At 58.8% G+C, this 20,062-nt stretch overlaps 1 protein-coding gene across 1 annotated transcript; it reads right to left on the minus strand.

Moving 5' to 3' along the window:
• Positions 1-3,240: 3,240 nt before the first annotated feature.
• Positions 3,241-10,802, minus strand: COL8A2 (collagen type VIII alpha 2 chain). Its single transcript, XM_082494140.1, has 2 exons — positions 10,627-10,802; positions 3,241-5,192 (listed from the first exon to the last, which is right to left on the minus strand). The coding sequence occupies exons 1-2, from the start codon at positions 10,787-10,789 to the stop codon at positions 3,271-3,273; spliced, it is 2,085 nt and encodes a 694-aa protein (XP_082350266.1). The 5' UTR covers positions 10,790-10,802; the 3' UTR covers positions 3,241-3,270.
• Between the last annotated feature and the right edge of the window lie 9,260 nt (positions 10,803-20,062).

The raw sequence follows: 20,062 nt of genomic DNA on the forward strand, positions 1-20,062 counted from the left end.
ACATAAGACTATTAATTAGCAAGCAAATCTGCTGGACCGCTGGGAACAAGTGAGCGGGATTTGAGAAGGAAATAGAGTGCAAGAGGTCTCTGCGAATGGTCTTGCTGGCAGGGCTGAGCAAGCCCGTTAGTAACAGGACAAAGGCACAGCTGAGCCCACCTTTTATACAATAAGTTTTATTGATGTTTTGTCAATACAATCAAGTACTGTAGTTTTAGTTCTGAAGAGAAGGCCAGTTTCTGATCACAAAAAGAGTGCATTTTAAACCAACTTTTACTATGACAGACAGTGCATGTAATAAGTATTTACAAAACTAAAAACCTCTATATACTAGGTTAGAAATGAAGATACTAGAGGCAAATTTAAAAAAAATAGTAAGAATTTGTATATAAAAATGCACATTGTAATGCAGTTTTCATAATTAAAAATAGACATACTTCATCCAACCCAACCTTCTTTATTATTGTGATTGAAACCAAAACCCCATGCGCTCACACACACGACAGAAAACAACCCTTTCTGCTGGCGAATATCACGTACTCAGTACTCCAGAAGAAAAATTCTTCCGGACAGTGTCCGGTTTAGTGAACGGCCTCCCTCATCCTGTGCATCGTTTTTTATAGCCTAACTCTATGTGCGTGTAATATCTTTGCCTTTCAATTACTGTGTAAATGTAACAGGTTATATAGCTGCGGAAGGTTGATTACAGTTTATGCTCTGCACATGAAGGGAAAGTGAAGTTGCAAAACAATATCTACAGCACTGAATGAGTTAATGTCTCGGTGTGGTTATAGTGAGTATTTTTGTCACCGCTTTTTGCCAGCTAGAACAAGAAGTTTTGAATAAAACAAAACAGAACAAAAAGAGATGGAATGTAGGTTAGAACACAGTATAAATAAGTTGCTTTGCTGAGTAACAGGATGGAGCTCCCGCCCCGGCGTGCGGCTGGGGCACGAGAAGCTCCTGGCCCTGCTGCAGGTAGTGTGGATGCGCTGCCGGCAGTGCCGCGGTGGGCGCCGGGGCCTTGCGCGGCACCAGCTCGAGTTCGTGGCTGTTCTCCGCAGGAAAGGCGCTTCAATAAAGGAGACGCAGGCCCCGTCCTGGCACCCTCCTCCTGAGCCTGGGCTTGAAGAAAACATCTGAGCTTCCGCTTTTCAGTTTAGGGACTCTGTATGACTCCTGTTCCCGCTGGGACATAACCCAGTACAATCAAAGCCCGAATGGCCCTGACACCCCCTGCCTTCAGGAGTTAAAAATGTCCAGTGGGATCAGACACTGGGGCAGCCTTTCAGCTTGAGAAGGTTTCATCTTTTCATGAAACTCGCAGTTTTCTGTGGAGAAAACCCCCGGGAGGGAGATGAGCCAGCCCCAGTGGGCGCAGCTGAAGCACTGGCCTTCCGCCTGTACATTTCCTTTTATGTTTCTTCGTTTCAGGGATAGGTGTGTTTTTAAAAGGAAGCCCTGGATGGCAAGAGGCAGAAACAGGGGACAGGCTTAAGGAGAAAAAGAAAAAAAACCCCAAACAAAACAGAAATAGAAAAAGAAAAGTTGTTTAAATATCTTGTACAGTCCATCTGGAGAACAATCCCAAGTCCCATTCTTGCTACATTTCTTTGGCCATAGAACCGGCTTTAGAAGAAATTAAGGGTAATAGTTGCTCAGCTGGTGACCAAATTGTTGTTGTTTTCTCAGGGATGTGCCTTTGCGGAGGGACGTGCAGCGTAACGCACGTGGGTGAACTTTGGCAGCGCGCTGCTCGCCTGGGATGAGAGGAATCGCTTTCCTGTCAGTGCAAGTGGCAATGACTATTCTACCGCCAGAAAATCTGCAAAGCAACAGGGTTCAGTTGCTCCCTTTAGGGAAGGACAGAGCAGGCAGGTGGTCAGTATCTGTGCAGACCTTTCCCAGAACCTTGTAGCTCATATTCAGGTCGATAACATTTCAAGCATTAGTGAGACAAAGTGGTAACAACAGACAAATGTGATTTTTTTTTTTTTTTCTTTTAACCTAAGTCACAGATTGGCACCTGGAATGGTGCACTTTTACAGGTACATATTGCACTAGACTTGTAAATAACATTGTTAAGTAGATAATAGCACCGTTGTAAAATGACTGAATGGAAAGTTAGTGAACATTATTTTTTCTTAATTAAAAGGTCCCCAGAGAAAGGGGGGATACCAATGCAAAAGTTTACACATCCCGAAATAGTGAGACAGTACAAGCAAGTTGTCCGTAAGTGGCACTTTCAAGAAAGCATAACTAAACCTTCCATCAAGCCAGGCCAGAAGCACTGTACGCTGGGCCTGTGGTGCCGTCCTTGTGTTGTCAAAGAAGATGCTCAGGAGGCCCAGCACGTGTCTGGGCTGCAAAGAAGCAGGACAGAACTAGCCCTTGGACTTGCCAGTAGATGAGTTAACCCGAGAGAGGATCGTTGTTCATCACAGGGGTCCCAGCTTCCCTCAGCGGCTTTGGAACAGGTCGTCTGTCATCCTCCCAGACACCAACGCCTGGATGTTTTTATTCCTAAAGGTGTTGGGGGGGTAGGGTTAAAAATAATATTTACTTCTTAGTAAGAAGGTGCTTATGCAAAGTGTTCCACTTTTTATGATTATAAATCCAACCACACTGAATCCGGAGTGAATCAGAGAGACCACCTCAAAGCACAATCCGAAAAAACAGGCATCAGTGAGACTGGAACTTGGGCGTCTGATGGTTCGGGAGGGAAATTTCTCAATCCATCGTGGATCTCTGCTGCTGTATAGGTTTGTGTTAAGTGCCTGGGACCCCTGGGCAGGTTAGCAAATACACCATCTGTTACAATAGCTGTATTTATTTAACTCGTGCTCAAAATGGGAAACAAGGGCACTTGATCATGGACCAGAAAGAGTCTGATCCTCCAAACGACTCTCTCTGGATCAGAGAGTAGTTCACTGCAGAGCCAGATCCTTGCCATCCCAAGCGTGTTCCTGTGTTTGATGTACAGTCACTAGGGTAAAATTTATTCCAAATATGCTTTGCTGAGGAAGTCACTCCCCTCCCTGCCTTCTCCCTCCCCCAAAAAAGAAAGATAGATATAGATAGAAGTCTCCTTTCTGATTACCCTCTTGACTCATGGATCAAACAGCGTGAAGCAAGGTCCCACGACAATGGCTTGCGCATTCTTCCCAGTGATTTTTCTTTTTTGTATTAATTTTAAAAAACTTTTTTATCAAAAAAAAAAAAGACAGTTTATGGCTAAAGTGGGTGAAAAGGAAATGCGCCCAACAGCCGTTATGTGGGGCAAAGAAGGAACCCGGAGAAGGAGGAGTGGATATATTCCGTGGAGTACAGCCCGTTGGCCTGGTCTGAGGGCATTTGTACCCAGACTTGGTCGTTCTCCTTGAGTTCAAGCACGGCACTGCCTGAGGCCTGGTCCAGGTAGCCCTTTTTGTACTCGTCGTAGGTGTAGGTGGCGGGCACGTTGTTCTTATAAAGAGCCACCCAAACGTTAGTCCCTTTGACATGCACGTGGTAGGCAAAGTAGTAGATGCCGGATATGGGGCAGGTGAATATCCCGGTGACTGGGTTGTAGCCGTTGTGGCCATTATACAAAGTCCGGTCGAACTTGACCGGCATGCCCGACGCTGGGAAGGGGGAGGTGAGGATGGCGGTGAAGGCTGGCGCGATCCGGGCGGAGAGCTCTCCTCGGCCGTACTGCGGCTTCCCCGGCTTGCCGTTCCCCAGCACGGCCCCCTCCACGCCTCCGTCCGGCAGGTGCAGCCCCGCGATGCCCGTCTCGTCAAACACCCCAGGCGCTCCTGGTGGCCCAGGTGGCCCCGGTGGGCCTGGCGGCCCGTTCAGCCCTGGTGTGCCCGGCATTCCCGGGGGGCCAATGGGTCCAGCCATGCCGGGCTCACCAGTCTTCCCCTCACCGGGAACCCCAGGGAGCCCGGGCTCCCCTTTCAGCCCTGGTAACCCCTGAGGCCCCATGGGACCTGCAGGTCCTTGCAAGCCCGGGATGCCGGAGGGGCCCCTCAGACCCGGCTGTCCTGGGATCCCACCGTCTCCCTTTGGCCCAGGGCCGCCCGTTAATCCTGGCACCCCCGGGAGGCCGATGAACCCCGGTTCTCCTTTCGGGCCCGTTGGGCCGGGGGGTCCCTGTGACCCAGGCAGGCCCCTTTCTCCTGGCACCCCTGGCTTCCCTGCGAAGCCGTTCAGGCCCTGGTCGCCACGCATCCCCGGCATTCCCGGGGGCCCGCTCGGCCCTACATCCCCTTTGGAGCCAGGCAGCCCGTGCTTGCCTGGCAGGCCCATGGACCCCGGCGGGCCCGGTGGCCCGATGATTCCGGCAGGGCCTGGTTCACCTGGCTCCCCGTCAACACCAGGTTCCCCCTTATCGCCGATGGCTCCCGGCACCCCAGGCTGCCCACGGTCTCCTTTTAGGCCAGGCAAGCCCGGCTTCCCGTAGCCCGTTGGGCCTGGCAAACCAGGGAGGCCACGGATGCCGGGCTCTCCCTTGGGTCCCATGGGGCCCTGTATCCCTGGCACCCCCGCAGCGCCCGGGACACCGATCCCATCGATGCCGGGGGGGCCCCGGGGCCCCATGGGGCCAGGCTCCCCGTTGACACCAGGCCCGCCCGGAGGGCCCATGTCGCCCTTCTCCCCCGGTGCACCTGGCAGGCCGTCAAGGCCGGGTTTTCCAACGCCGACGGGCCCTGGGGGCCCTGCAGGGCCGGGAGGACCCCCGTTCCCCCGTGGCCCCGGTAGCCCTGGCTTCCCCACGCCATTTTCACCCTTCATCCCTCGCTCTCCGCGGGGACCTGGCTCTCCTTTCGGGCCAGGCTCGCCCCGAAACCCAGGCAGACCGGGGCCACCCTGAGGTCCCGGCTTCCCGTTGACTGAGATGCCGGCCGGCCCTGGCAGCCCCGGGGGGCCGGGCAGTCCTCTTGGCCCTTGTTCTCCTCGTATGCCGGGCTCCCCCTTGGCTCCGGGCATCCCTTTCATACCCGCCTTTCCAGGGAGTCCTGGGATGCCGGGTTTCCCAATGCCCGAGAAGCCGGGGGGCCCAGCGGGACCGGGCTGGCCATGCATTCCTGGCTTCCCCGTGCCCGGCTTTCCCGGGTAGCCGGGGGGCCCGGGAGGTCCGCGTGGGCCGGGCTTCCCTGGTGGTCCTGGCTCCCCTTTGAGGTCCATCGGCAGCAGCGGTGGCATGTCTGTGGAGAGAGGAGACACGGAGCTTTATTGGGGCCATCGGGGGCTGGAGGAGCGTGCCTGGTGTGTGATGCTCTCAGGGTGTTAAAGCCGGCGGCTTCAGGGCTGCCTGGGTCTGTACTTGCAAGAGTGCCCTTCTCTAGAAATGGTTTTATTTAAACGTGGCCACAGTAGCTTCCTGGGCCACCACATCAGCAGGACTGTCTTGAGGCAAGACCTTGGCCAGAGCCCAGGGTACTAATTCAAGCCTTACTCCATCCATCCCTCCACAGAGGGTGTCAACAAGACCAGCAATTGCTGTCAGCTCTGGCAGTGGTGTTTTGTGATGACCTACTGTGGGTTTATTTTAGGAGCTGGATTCAAACCTCCCACTGCCTCGCTTCCCAGCGGCCCCGAAAGCACCGTGGGATTCAGTCACTCCTGCCTGGGCTCAGCCAAGAGGATGGTGACGGAGTGAGCCAAGACCGAGGATAATCCCTCTACCCTGTCCCTCTGGTCCAGGGCCTCAGGAGACCTTTAATCCTTTTGGATTAAAAAGAAAACTCTTGGACATGTACTTGAGAGACTGAAGAGGTGATTCATGTATGGGTTAAGACATGCCTATGGTGCTCACTGGCTCAGCTCCCGTGTCCAGCAAGGCAGAGAAAAACTCACCCCCCAAAAAAAAAAGTGCTGAGGATGGAGGAAAAGCCAATAGCTGCAAGGGAAACACAACCTCAGTTACATCCAAATGAGTCAGCCCAGCTGGGAATAGGCCGTAACCACTTGACATTTAAAGAATTTATAGAGGTCTTTTGCAAACGGATATAAGAAAGAAACTAATGGGCTGAGAGATTACAAAGCTGAGGAGAGCCAGATTACATGCCCACCGCAGCTCGGTACTTAAAGCGCAGACGTGAGCATAAATAACTCCTTGAGGCCAGCCCAGGCAGGGTGTCGCTTCCCACGTGACACCAGGAACGGGTGAGAAAGAATAAATCTGACAAACTTTTTTTTTGGGAAGCTTGAAATGAAGGCAATACTTGACAGTTCCACGTACATGGGACTACGATGAGAAACGCAAAGGGCAGAGGAAAGGGCCTTGACACCTTGGACAAATTTTAACCAAGTCTGCCCAAAGTTGAATATTCCAGTCAGGAACAGATCTGTATGGGCAAGTTCCCAGGATGGGAATGGATCCCGTCTGGGGTGGGAGCAGAATGGGCCAATTGCACGAGGCCGCGTGCCCTGGCATGGCAGAGAGGAGGAGGTGGCGGGGGGTCCCCGAGGTCTGCCAGCCCGTCCCCTGGCTGAGCCGGGCCTTGGGAGCACGGACACCCCGTAGCGCCAGGGTCCGCTGGCACACAGATTTTCTCAGTCAACGGGAAAAGATTAGGGGAGATTTGAGCCACGTGAAAAGAATAACTGCGGCAGCAGCAGGCACCGTTCCGGTGCATCGGGGCAGCTTTACCTTTCCTAAGCACAGCAATTAGCTCTGGCCCTTTCCAAGCTCAGTGCCTGCTTGTTTTTCTTTTGGTAATGGAAACATTTTCAGAGCTTATCTACATCTCAAAGCCTGGCCCACATCCTAGGCTGTAAAAGAGGTCACTTGGCTGTGGAAATTAGGGAAATACTTGTCTGTCATGACATTGCCACTGGATTTCTGCAAACCTCCTGCTCCTCACCCCAGAAAACGGTGTGGGAAAGAAGGCAAGGGACATGGGAAACCTTGCACTGAAGCAGATTTCTGGGGTTTGAATTCTGGAAAAATTTTTCTCCAGAAAATCATTTCAATGTGTTTTCTACCCCCTTCACCCCCCCTTTTTTTCTTTTCCTTCTTGCAATAGTTTAAAAAGAATTAGTTTTCTAGGTCATTTTGCATGGAATCAGAACAAGGATCTACAGCTGAGCCCACAAAGGAAGGAAAAAGCGCACGCACACACACACAACTCTCACATAAGGCAGCGAAGAGAAACGCCAGGTGAGAGCTGCCAACTTGCAGGCGGCCAAAAAAGCAGACGGGAAAACCAAACCGGGGACGTTAGCGGAGAGAAACTGGGACATTGCAGCCCCAGTGGTATCCAATTTCAAAAGACCATGTCTTACCACAGACGCATGTCTCAGAGCTCTGCGTTTCACAGCAGCAGCATGGGGTTATGTGTTCCCCTCGAAGCATGAACAAAGCTGCCATGAATGCTAATGCAAAGAGCCGGCTGGGGCAGCGGGAAGGGGAAGGAGCAGGCACAGCCCCTGCCTGCTCTCGCCTGGGCACCCCAGAGCTTTTCACCTCCTGAGGGGCATGGACATGTCCGGGAGGATCCTGCAGCCCCTCTGGAGCTGTGTTCGTCCTGGTAAGGACCCCCGCACGCCTGGAGGAGGGACCCGGCAGTGTGGAAGGGCTGGCAGAGGAATAATCCAGCAAGATGAGAAGTGGTTCCCAGCCACAAGCAGTCAGCAGCGGGTCTGGCCAGCGCGGCCGGATGACAGTGCAGGAAGGAGAGGTTGGCTGCTCCATGGCAGAGCCCGGCCGAGCCCGTTCCAGCGCTGCTGCCAAGCCCCGTTTCGTGAGAGCGACTTTCACAGGCTCATAGGGACGTTGCATGGGACCAGTATTACTGCGTCTCTCATCCCATCTCCCGTCACAGTAGGTGCCCTGAGCTGCGCAGGGATGCTCAGCGCAGGACCCAGCCACAGCCCTCACAGTTGGAGCGGCCGTGCGAGGGGACGGCAGTGAGGTGGAAGCAGACTGCAGAAGAAGCATGGAAGTGGCAGACAATGCTTCCCCATTAGCAGGAGCTAAGGGACCTGGAGGCCTCTTGGCCACATGCAGCAGCTCCGCAGGGATGACAGGACCAAGCCTCTTCAGAAGCAGCAGGACTTGTGGGCCACCTGCTGTGGGGACACTGGCCAGTGGCAGCCCCAGCACTGCGCACGCCCTGGGCAGCCCTGAAGGCAGAGATTGGGCCTCGTCTCTCCGCTGAGCTTGCCCAAGCCCAGGAAGGTGAAAAGCGCTCCTTTACCCTGCTGCTGCCCTGGGGTGAACCCTGTCGCTGCAGGGGAGCTCCACCGCTTGCCTGGCACAAACCCCCGCTCCGGGCATCGCCAGTGCCTTACCGGTGCCTTGAGCTGGGGTGCCACTGGCTTGGCTCCCTGGGGAAATGCTGGGCTTCCCGAACCCCGCCAGTGGTGGTTTTACCTGGCTGCCAGCTGCACCAACATGGTTTTAACCAGACCCAAATAAAACCCAACTATGCAAATATCTGCTTCAACGCTGTTAGCATTTTAGTGTTTAGCAGCATCTCCTGCCCAGAGCTGCCTCCGTGCTCCTGGGGAGTCCATTTTTGGGTCAGAAGAGGTGTCTGGCACCCCGAGGAAAACAGCCTTGTCTCTCACTAGATGGCACCCACAGGCTGGTGGGAGCCCCCGCAGCCCCAGGGCCTGTCCTGGCCCCCCAGGTGGGGTTCCCGGCCCCGGGGCCAGGCTGGGGCAGCCCGGGGGGGTTTACAACCCTGCACAGCTCCCTGCCGGCTCGGGGGTAACCCGCAGGGGCACGGCACGGCCCTGCGCCGTCGCGGAGAGTCAGCTGAGCAACCTGAGCAGGGCAGAAGGCCAGCAGGGATTTTCCTTGCCAAATTAGAGGTTAAGCAAGGATGGGAGCTTGGTGCCTGCATCCCCCTGCCTGCATCCCCCTGCCCGTCCTCTCTTTCCCAGGGGTTTTAGGAGAGTGATGTCCAGGGGACTCCCATGCTCTGCTCTGCCTCAGTCTCCTCTAACCTGTGCCCGCTCTGACCTGGCAAAGCTCTCACCCAAACCGCACCTTGCAAAGAGCCCGGCACACTCCTCTCTCCGTCACGGTCAGCAGGCAGCACTGCTCACAGGCAGCGCAAGGCGCTCCAATGCATAGGAAGAAGGGGAAAAAAGAAGGAAAAACAGCAGGGAGATATTTGAATCCAGTCCCACCAGCAGCTGAAACGTTCCTGCGCTATGCTGGAAGGTTTTGTCTCTGGCTGGGATTCAGGGACCAGCTTTACAACAGCTGGGAAGGGGGCAGGGAGGGGCGGCTCGTAGCACGCTTCGGCTCCAGGTTTTGCTGTGTGTTTTCTGACATATGTGCTGAGCTGAACTCCTGATAAGCCATTCAGCCCAGCAGTAAATCAGCCACCGGCAGCCAAGCCTTCTCCAGTTTCTCCTCCCAGAGCCAAGACTTTGGCTCCCCGGAGGGTCCGGGTCTGTGCGAACCCACGGGGAGGGCTCCGGTGGCTCTTCCCTCTTCCCAAGGGCCAAACTCCAACCTAGCGGGTCCGGGCAGCTGAGCCCCAGCACTGCCCCATCCCGCAGCTCTGGGACCTTGGGGACCGCTGTGTTTGGTACCAAGGAAAGGGCTCAGAGCCTCCCCTCCATCCCCTCTTGACGTAGAAGACACTGCACTGCTGCTGCAGCCCTGGGTGCAGCGAGGGCTGTGTGCAGCCTGGGGAGGTGCTGGGGGCTCGCTCGGCAGAGGGACGCCCTGGTGAGCCAAGAACCTCCAGCACCTCTGGCAAGAGCTGGGCAGAGAAGGAGTCCTGGGCAGGCAGGTGGGACTATAGCAAGGGCAGGGGACGGTGCGCAGGCAGGGGACGGGGCGAAGGCAGGGGACAGTGTGCAGGCAGGGGATGGAGCGCAGGCAGGGCATGGTGCGCAGGCAGGGGACGGGGCGAAGGCAGGCCAGCTCGGGGCAGGGGGTTATGAAAGGCTGGGGCTGGGCTGGACGCGGTGCAGGAGGCCTGGCTGTGGGGAGCAATGGGCTCAGTGCCTCTGCCCCTCTGCATGGCACATGTCACCAGGTGGAGAGTGATTTAACACATGTGGAGTTTCTGGTGGCTGCTCTCTGAGGGGGTAAATGTCTCTCTCCTGCTCTCCCCTCGCTAGGCTGGGTCTCGGCTCCGGCCTTGGCCCTCTTTCCTTTCCCAGCTGGTGCAAAATGCAGACAGGGAAAATGGAATAGATGGAGGAGTGGAAAAAGCCTTGCTGGGACGGCTCAGGTTTAACAGCAGTGACAGGGAGAGATAGCGACCGCCGGGGCTCCTGTGCCTGGGCCGAGCCTCAAAGCTACCAGCAAGGGTGCAGGAGGATGGGAGCAAAAGGCTCACGGGTCCCCTTCGTGCTCCGGCTCTCAGAACAAGGGACCCAAGGGTGCCCACCCAGACGGAGCAAAGGGCTCTACTTCTCTGCTGAGCCTCTCCCTGTGCCCATCCTTGTCCTTTTGCACTGGGTTAAGGAGACCTAAACAGCCCCTCCACGCTTGGCCAGGGATGCTTTGGACAGCAGCACCCTCGGCCACGCACCGACCCCGAGGGTGAGGGGATGACGAGTGCTTGGTGGCTGCGGGATGCTACGGCCCTTCCCGTCACACCAGCAGGTCTCCCAGGCAGCTGCGGCCCCGTGTCCTCCCACACCCCCGCAGAGCGCATCCCTTACCCAGGTACTGCCCTTTGCCTTCGCGGAAGGGGGGTCCCAGGGGTCCCTTCACCATGGGCTGCATGTACTTCACTTGGGCGTAGCCCGCTGCACCTCCTCCTGCCGCCGAGCGAAGGCTGACCACCATCACCACCAGCAGCAGCGCCATGGCACCCGGCAGCATCCTGCTCCCCACTGCTCCTGCGGACAAAGCAACAGTGAGAGTGGGCACCCGCGACCCCCATCTGCACCCTCTGTCCCACGAGGATCAGCCGGGAACCCGGGAAGGATCCTGGCAAAAGCATGACTCTCCCAAATTGTCCTTTTTCTGGACCACAAGTGCCCTGAACACATTACCCTTCCCGACACACACCGGCTGGGAGATGCACAATAAATACGCAGTTTATGAGCAATAACTACCCACGGGCACCCAGTAGAGCCTTTCAGGGGCTGCCCCAGTACCTGTTTGTCTGGGGCTATGCCCGTGTCAGGCTCCCCTTGTATATTTTGAACACATATAACAAGAAGAGGGGAAAAAAGGCAGGATGAAAACCCCAGTGCGCTGAGCCCAGCGTTGCTGTCACATCTCTCAAGCGAGCAGCGTCTCCTCTAACAAAAGCCGTGTCCGCTCCAGCCGTGGCTCCCACGGGTGGCTCGGGCTGACAGCACTGAGCCCTGCCTGCCCTGGGAAGGTGCTGTGCCTCCCAAACGGGTGCTGCATCTCCTGGTGAGTGCTGGCCCAAACCCACGACATTGGATGCGCTGCATTTGTGGCTCAGCTGTGGCACTTTGCGGGCAGTGATGGGAACTCGCTCAGAGGGTGAGAGACGGGAGCCCTCAGCCAGGAAAGCCCAGGGGAGGGCTGCGGCGCTTGGGAGCGGTGGCCTCTGCCTTAAGTGCCTGTTTATTTAAAATAAATACCCTCTATAAATATACCTTTCCTCTAGCGACTTTTTCTGTGCCAGGTCCACGCGCGGAGCTGCAAACAGATTGATTTGCAAAGAACATTTATTTTCGGAAGCTTAAATAACATGTGATGCCAAAGAGCTTTGCTGGTTTTCCTCCTTCTTGCAATAATTGACCCGTGGTGGTTATTAATGAGAATTAAGCTCACTGCCTCTCCCGCCGGGGAGCAGGGGCAGGGCTGCTGCGCGCTGGGATTTGATCGGAATTTCCTGAATCGCTTTTGCTGAAGCAGCAGTGAGGAAAAAAAAAGCGGCAGCCTGGAGAAAAAACAACCCCCAAAAGCCCCCAAATTAAAACAAAATTAAAGCAAATTAAGTAAAGGGAGGGGGGAGCCCTGGTGTGGGATTGTTCCTGATGCTACAAGTGCTTGGCAGGTTGTCGGAGGTCTCCAGTAAAGAAACAGCCCCGACCGCTGCTCTGCTGCGCAGTAAGTGCCCGCGGAGCCGGACTCCTTGTGCTCCCTGCGCTGCGCTCAGGGCTGGAGGGGACGGGGACGGCTCTGTCACTGGTGGCATGATGGAGCCCGGACCCTGGGAGGACACAGGCGGCCACAGCAGATGCTGGGAGAGGAGCTCTGCTCTCCCCATGGTGCCGGTGGTGCTGGTGCTGTGCCGTCCCCACCGCCGCAGCCGGAGGGGAGGCCACGGCTGGGCTCCTGCCGTGCTGCGGCTGGGGCAGGCATGGCCAGGGACACGCATGACAGCCACCATCAGCTCCTCGGCGGCACGGAGAGGGCCTTGCCGGCGTTATTGTTTTTCTGTCTTCGGGGTCGAGAAGAGGAACGCTTATTTTTATGAAGCATTATTTTACAAGGATTTGTTTAAGGGAAAAAGAATCCCATTTTAAGGGATTGCAGCTGTAAAAATACAGTTCCTGCTAAATAAAAGAGGAGAACAAACCCCTGAATCAGCTATTTATTTGTTTTCCTTACCTGGTATGACCCCTGTGCCTCCATCTCTAACTCCCTCCCTTCCCAGCTCTCTTTTCTCCCACCTGGGCTTTATTCACCCCTGCTCCTCCCCTCCACTGCTGTTTTCACAGGATATTGTTCATTGCTCCAACGAGCCCACGCAACGGGAGCAGCACCCTGAGGTGCCTCAGCCCCTCGCTGCGTCCCCCTGTCCTTCTGCGAGCCCTCAGCCCTTGGAGAGACACGGGGCTGGGGGGGAAACCATAGCCAGAGGGAAGGGAGAGGGCGGGCAAGGCGATCTGTCTGCTTTGGCTCCGGCTGCGGTTTCGCGGTGTGCCGGATGCAACACTGAGTCCCGCTGTTCCGCGCCGAGGTGGCCGTCTGTAACCCGGCGTCTCCAGACAGGGGATTTGCTCCTGCACATTCTCTCTTGGTCCGTAAGGGTCATTCCACCTGCCCCTGCTCTCCCGAGGGGCTGCGGGGGGCAATGGGGGGAGTCTGGCCTGAGACCCCCAGGGCACATGTCTCCATCCCGCAAAGAAATGGGGTCTCTGGTGCTTTGCCGTTCCCCGCGGCGGTGCCCGGCACCGGGGCAGGAGGCCTCACGTTACCCGGACTCTCCAGGCGGTGATTTAATAAGAATAAAATGGAAACATCTGGAGTCTCATATGATGGATAAAGTGTGCACAACGTGTCTGCGAAGAGGCTCTTTCATGCCTGAAATCTCCTGCGTTATGAAATGATAATTAATCACAACGAGCAGCCGTGTAAAGCTCTCATCTCCCAGGGCAGGTTGCAGACGTCGGCCGGTTCATGGGGCAGACGGGGCCGTTGTGCCTGTGATGGCTACGGCCGAGTGCCACCTGCCCATCCTCCTGCGGGGCCGGAAGCCGCTCCGGTACGGCCAATTGAAATCCCACAAGGAGTCACTTTTTCCCCACCTGGAGCAGGGGAGATGCTTTGGGGACTCCCAAGCGCAGCCCCTCCTGCCCCAGGGCTGCGGGACGGGGCTCACCCCGCTCTGCCGTCCGGGCACCGCGGCCACCCGGGCTGCTGTCCTTCGGGGGCAGCTCCAGACCCCCCGGCACGGTCCGGAGTGTGACCACGGCTGCTCCTTGCAGAAAAGCCAAGCCCAGCAGGAGCAGCTGGGCCAGGAGACTTCACATCGGGGGGTCCTTCGAGGGGTCCAGGCATGCAGTGCTGTTCCCCCAAGGTGCTGGAGCGGGGATGGGGCTCCAGGGACAGCGGGGGCCTGAGCCGGGTGCAGCTGGTGTGGCGGCACGGCGCGGCACGGCACGGCGAGCCCTGGCACGGCTTCAGAGCGCGCTGCCGCCGCGCTAACTGTGCAAGTGTCTGCTCCCCTGGCAGTCGGTGAGCAGACGTGTTAAAAACCCCTGGCACGCAATGAAAGCTCCGGGAAAAGGGAAAAAAATCTCACACTTAAAGCATGAGAAAGGAGACAAGAAATGTCACCTTGTTCTCGCAGGAGCGTGGGGGCTCGGGCAGCTGGAGCCGGTCCCTCCAGATACAGGCTGTGGCTTGTGCTCGTCGGCCTGGCGCGCTCCCGGCGCGCTCCCGGCGCACAGCTCCCGGCACACGGCTCTCGGCCATTCCCAGCGGAAAGGGGCTGCTGCCGCCCCGCCCCGCACCGTCCCCCGCTCCCCGCAGCATCCGCGTCAATGCTCCCGCGCACGGCGCTGCCCGCAGACTGGGCGACCTTCCTGCGAGCAACGCAGCCGCGCGCTTCCCCCGCGCACACAACCGGGGGCTTGTTCGCTGAGCTGCAGCTGATTTATGGCCCCTGTTATTTATATATTAATTACGGGCCTGGCAGGCAGGCACCGCGCCTGCTAATTATTTTTTAAGTCAATATATGTGATCCACAGGGGATCTACGATTGCGGTTGAAGGTCAGTAAAATGGAGAACTTGTTTAAACCCAGCCATAAATGCACAATCTGTGCGGGGTGCGGCGTGCCGCTCGCTCGCTCCATCCCCGCATCAGACCTGGGGCCACACCGCCAGCCCCCACGGAGGTTTGCTGGGGCGCAGCGATGAGCCACGATGGGGCCTTCGATGCGCTTCAACCCAGGCTCACCGGCATGGCCCCATCCCCATCCCCGTCCCTGTTCCCATGCCGCGCACCGGGAGCACGGGATGTGGGCACCACCTCTGCAAACCGCAGCAGAAGCTCACCCCGGGTTGCGGTGCGCAGCGGTGAGCACCTCGCGTGCTCGCCCGGCTCGGGTGGACGCTGCAAAGAGAAAGCACAGAGAAAACAGCCGGCGTGTGTGGGTGGGCTGGAGCAGCGCGGGTTTGGACGCCGCCGTGTCCCATCGAGCCGCTCCATCCTCCGGTCATTTACAATGAAAAATAAAGCAGGGAAGTTTTCCAAGCCCAACACGGGGCTGGAGTGACTCCAGCGGGAGGTAGATGATTTGGTTTGCGCTACACATGCTTTAAAAATAATAATAAAACGAGTCAAAAACGAAAAGTGAGCTATTGAAACAGAGTGAGCACGTTGTTTCCGTAGGCCGGGCTGCGAAAGCCAAAGGCATCAGGCAGCAGCTCGGCCGAGCAGCGCTGGAGCACACGGGGAGAGTCTTGGCACGAGCCGGTCCTTAAATGCATGACACCTGATCTGATCCAAAAGCTGCTGTACGCGCCGCACGGACCCGGAGCCTCGCCCGCCCGTCAGCCCAGGGAACAAGAAAACATTTTCCTTGACGAAAGAAAAACACTCCACCCCATGTGCAGGCAGCCTCCCGCCACCCCTGCAGCGCCCACGCCTGGCCCCTGCACAGAGCCGGCTGGGCACGGCACGGCACGGCACGGCACGGCACAGCACGGCATGGCACGGCATAGCACGGCACGGCACAGCACGGCATGGCACGGCAAAGCACGGCACGGCACAGCACGGCATGGCACGGCACGGCATGGCATGGCACAGCATGGCACAGCACGGCATGGTGCATCGCCCTGCGGCACAGCCCGGCGGTGCCTCCAGCCCGGCCTGCTGCGGGCGCTGGCTGTGTCCATCTGTGTTGCTCCGGTCCAGGCAGGGGTCGCAGCCAAATTAACTCCGAGGCTGAGGACTCCGTGCTAATTAATTCCTGCTGCTTTAGCTACTACTGCGGAGGCAGCCGGGGGTGGAGGGGCTGAAGGAAAGGCCACGGGTCGAGCTGCTCTCGGTAGCCACAGGGCAGCGGCAACGTGTGAAGCACAGGGCACCCGCGGCCTACACATCTGCCATGTGTAGAGCGCGGGCAGCGCGTGGGGACTGCACCCTGCCCCACCGCAGGGCTGGGCGAGGTGCCGGCACGTGGCCATGGTGGGGGCCTGTGTGGTGCACGCTGCCCATGCTGCGTGCTACCTGCAGCGCGCGCTGCCCATGGTGCGCACTGCCTGCGGGGCATGGTGCCCACGGTGCACGCTGCCCGTGGTGCCTGGTGTCCGTGGTGCACCCAAGGAGCCCGGAGTCCAACGGCGGTGCTGACAACAGGGTCGGTGCTGCCGCTTGATCCCACAGCCGCCGGGTCAGGGATCAGCTAAGGCGGATTAATGACCCTCTGCATGTGTGTGCCGGGAGCGCAGCAAGGCGTGAGCCTGCCGCAGGTCACAGCTCAGGGCTTAATCCCTCACCTCCAGCTGTCAAAACTCCTCCGCTGAGTGCGGGAGAGCCCCGTCTGATCGCTGCGACGCACCCAGCCGTGGACGGAGCCGAGGGTGGGCAGGGGGTGAAGTCATCCCTGGGGCATGGCGGCCACCGCGGCGTTTGGTGACCTGGCCAGAGATGTCTGCGTCTGCACTGGCTCGGACCCGGGTCTGGGTGGCAAACCCTGTCCCGAAGCTGCAGAAGCACCAGGTTTGTGCCCGGGGTGCGAGGCTCAGCCTGGCTCACCGCATCCCCGGGGCGCCGTGCTCCCCTCACCGGAATACGGGTGGGATGTCCCCCCTGGGCACATACGGAGGCGAGTGAGACCCAAGGGACACGTTCCCCCCTTCACCCCAACTCTGATGGAGGGTTTCTGCACCCCGAGCTCCCTGGTCCTTTCCTCCCCCCCTGCCCCCCCCCTCCGCCAGCCTCAGCTCCACCGAAATACCAGACTGCGCGCAGCATTAATAGCAGGGTTGCCTGCCAGGTGCATAGTTTGACCAGTCAGATCACACATGCCAAACCACAGGTATTTTATGAGACATTTCCTGTTATGAAGACATTTTTGTGGGGATTCATTTTTTTCTTCCCCTCTTCTTCCCCTCTCCTCCTCCTCCTCCTCCTCCTTCTCCCGGCAGGATGGTGGCCTGCCTGGGGGACAGCAGCAACGCTGCCTCTGAGAGCCAAAAGATGGAGCAGAGTGAGCTCTGAGGGCTGCGGCGTACAGTGAGGACGGTGGTGTCAAAGCGTCCCATCCCCTTTGCTGCCCCCGCAGCCGCTGGGCAGGGCCTGGAGCCCCCCCCGTCCTGGGGTCTCCATGCAGGCGCAGCGGTGGGGGCCAGGCTGCGCAGGGTCCGAATCGCCGCGTGAGCCCCAGCCCATGCCCTGACCTGAGCACAGCCTCTCACGCCCAAAACCCGGTGCGGGATGTGGAGCATCTGCCCAGACACGCCGGGGAGGGACGCGGGCTGTGAGCCCCTGCGAGCTGCAGGAGCTCCAGGGCTCCCATCGCTCCCCGAGGGACGCGTGCCAGCTCCGTCAGCCAAAGCAGCCCTGCTCCGGGGACACATAAGCTCTGGTGGGAAGTGGACGGTGTTTACCCGGGGTCCGTGGGTCAGACGCCGCTTTGCCCTCCACAGCTCCTGCGCAGAAACAGCGTTTTCTAACGCAACAGGTATTTTGCAAAGAAATCTGCTAAGCCTGGAGGGACCCGCAGAGAGCGATTCCCATCTCGGGGAATTTGCGGGCAAGTGGCCATCAACCGCAGACATTTAAACTTCCAGCCTCGTGCTGGGGTCACCAGCTTAATTATAACGAGCTGTGGTCCAGGCCAGAGCTTTCTGGGGTAAGGGTGTTCAGAGGGGCCAGGGCAGCTCGCTTGGGGGGGCTGCTGCCCATGCTGCGGACCGGGATGTGTGGGGCAGGGATGCCCTGGAGACCTCTGGGGTCCCCATCCGTGCTGTCCCCGCTGAGAGCCAGAGCGGTGGTGTGGCACAGAGCAGCCTGGTGCTGCTGGAGCCCATTGTACCTGCACCAGCAGCACCGGGGGGGACGCGGTTTCTGCCCCTGAGTGAGTGCAGCGACACTGCGGCTGCTCCAGTCCCTGTCCACCCACCCCGTGGGGAGGGAACCCCCGTGAAGGGGGATGCGGGCGATTGAGGAGCAGTGAGAGCCCACAACAGCACTAGGGGAGCTGCTGCCATGGGGAGCCGCTGGCGAGTCCAGTAGCCCCGCGGTGGCTTCAAAGCTCACTCGGGAGGACCTTGCCCTAAACTGGGCATCTCCTCCCTTCCTTCCGAGGCACCCATGGCAAGTGCAGCGGCATTTTCAGCCACTTATTCAGCAACTAACGGTCCATCACTGGCGTGAAATCTGGGGTTGGGGATGGAGGAGGCCAGAAATGCCCGAGGTGCCGAGAGCGAATAGGGGCAGAAGCCAGGTCTGAACCCACGGATGCTCATTCCTCAGTGGATTATGTTTCGAGCAGCGAACGGCTGCTCTGCAGGACCTGTCGATGTGACCATGTCCAGGAGCTCCTCCCGCCCCAGACCCCAGCGCTGCTGTCCCATCCCCTCCGTTCACCAGCCCCAAGTCCCGTCTCTCCTCTCGCCACTGGCAAGAGCCCCCACGGCCGCTCCAGTTGCAACAAGGAGCCTCAAAACAGCGGCACCTGCCCTCCCGCAGGACGGAGTGCCTCCATGCATCATGGCCTCGCGCCACGGCTGAAACAGGCTCCGGAGCAGCGGGAGCACATGGGGACAGCAGCTCCCAGGCCAGCTCCGGGTGCCACCAGGAGAGCCGGTGCCGCTGCTCGGCAGCTCGCTCCCTGGCACAGCAGTACTGCCGCGGCGTCCCCCGCGCCATTGTTTTCCCGGGCTGAGCACCGCTGCTCCTCACCAGCGCCGCCCTCCGCCGCTCTGCCGGCTGCCCAGATACGACGGCAAATTTGTGAGCTGCTGCGAAAACTTCTTCCCGTGTGCGAAACGCCAAGGAACATAACCCCGGCCTCCGCCCCCGCCAGCGAGCCTGCCTGCCCGGGATGGGAAACTGCCTTGCGGTGTTTATCCTAACAGTCATTTTATTTTAATGTCAGGGGTTGAAATCCTGTCTCCCTGGTTTTGCTGGGTCCTTTGATCTCCTTTTCCTTTTCTCTTCCAGCTTTTTAGCAACCCCCCAGGTGAGCCTGCACGCACCGGGCTGGTGCCCACGCTGCTGCCCGCGCCGCTGCCCGCGCCGTGCATGTCTCCCACAAAACCCCTCTGCCATAACACGCTGGTGAAACCGCCTTCACCCTCGGAGCAGCATTTTCTTGGGGTTTCAGCATTTCGGGGGTGACCCCAGAGCCCGGCTCCCAGCCTCCAACAGGACAAGACCCCGGTGGGGGCACCCCGGCTGCACCCGCCTCCCCCATCCGCTGCAAACCCTCCCAGCATCACCACTCCTCGGCTGCCACCGCTCCCGGTGCCGGAGGGTCGGTCACAGCCCTTGGGGACGGGGTTGGCCATGCGCGGCACGGCCGCAGGTGACGGGGACCTGTCCTGGAGCGGTGCCGGGGTCTGCTGTCTGCCTGCCCCGGGGGTCAACCCGGGCAGGTGCTGTGCCGCCGGCGGGGTCTGGGCACGGGGTCCCCCCACCGCCATGTCCCCAAGCCGGCCGCTGTGCCGCTTCTGGGGTTAGGAGGGGGAAAATATTGTTTGTGCTTCTCTAATATCTGCCTTCTGTTTTGCATTTGCCGTTTCTTCAAAGATAGGGAGCCGCCTCTGCCAAGATTCCTGAGGAGATATCCTCAGCAATGCCGACCACGCTCCCCACCGCACTCAAAGAAAACAAATGTCAGGCCAAGGATTGATATGAAATAGTTTAAAAATGAGAAAAAGCTGCCTTAGAGCTAGGTTTACATTAAAATAAATTTCAGGAGCGGGAGGCTCGGCTGCGTCCCTCCCCGGCGGGCGGGCGGGCGGTGTGGGGGGACAGGGTGACCCGCGGGGGCGATGCCGCGGCTCTGCCCGCTCCGAGCACTGCCCTCGCCTCGGCGGCACGTGGCCCGGCACCGGCTGCTCCCTGCCCGTGCCGTGGGGGCTCGCCGGGGCGAGATGCTGCTCCCGGGCACAGCGGGGCGACAGAGGGGTCCCGGTCCCCAGTTCTTCCCACCGGCACCCCTCCGGGCAGCGTGGGCACAGTGGCCCTCCTCCTCAGCAAATCCCACCCCAGGGTGGTCACTAACCCCCCCTGCCATCACCCACCCCTGCCTGGGTCCCGTCCCCGGGTTTCCCCGGCACAGCATCCTGCTGCGGACCGGGACCTGCTGGGCACAGGTGCAAAGGGGCGGAGGAGCACATCACTTCACTTGCGTATTAATTAACCCAGGAAAGAAAATGAGCAACATCTTGTCTCCGGGCAGCAGGAACTCCTGGCAGGACGCTCGTCC

The sequence above is a fragment of the Vanellus vanellus genome (assembly GCF_965231255.1).
Source record: "Vanellus vanellus genome assembly, chromosome: 22".
NCBI classification, from domain to species: domain Eukaryota; kingdom Metazoa; phylum Chordata; class Aves; order Charadriiformes; family Charadriidae; genus Vanellus; species Vanellus vanellus.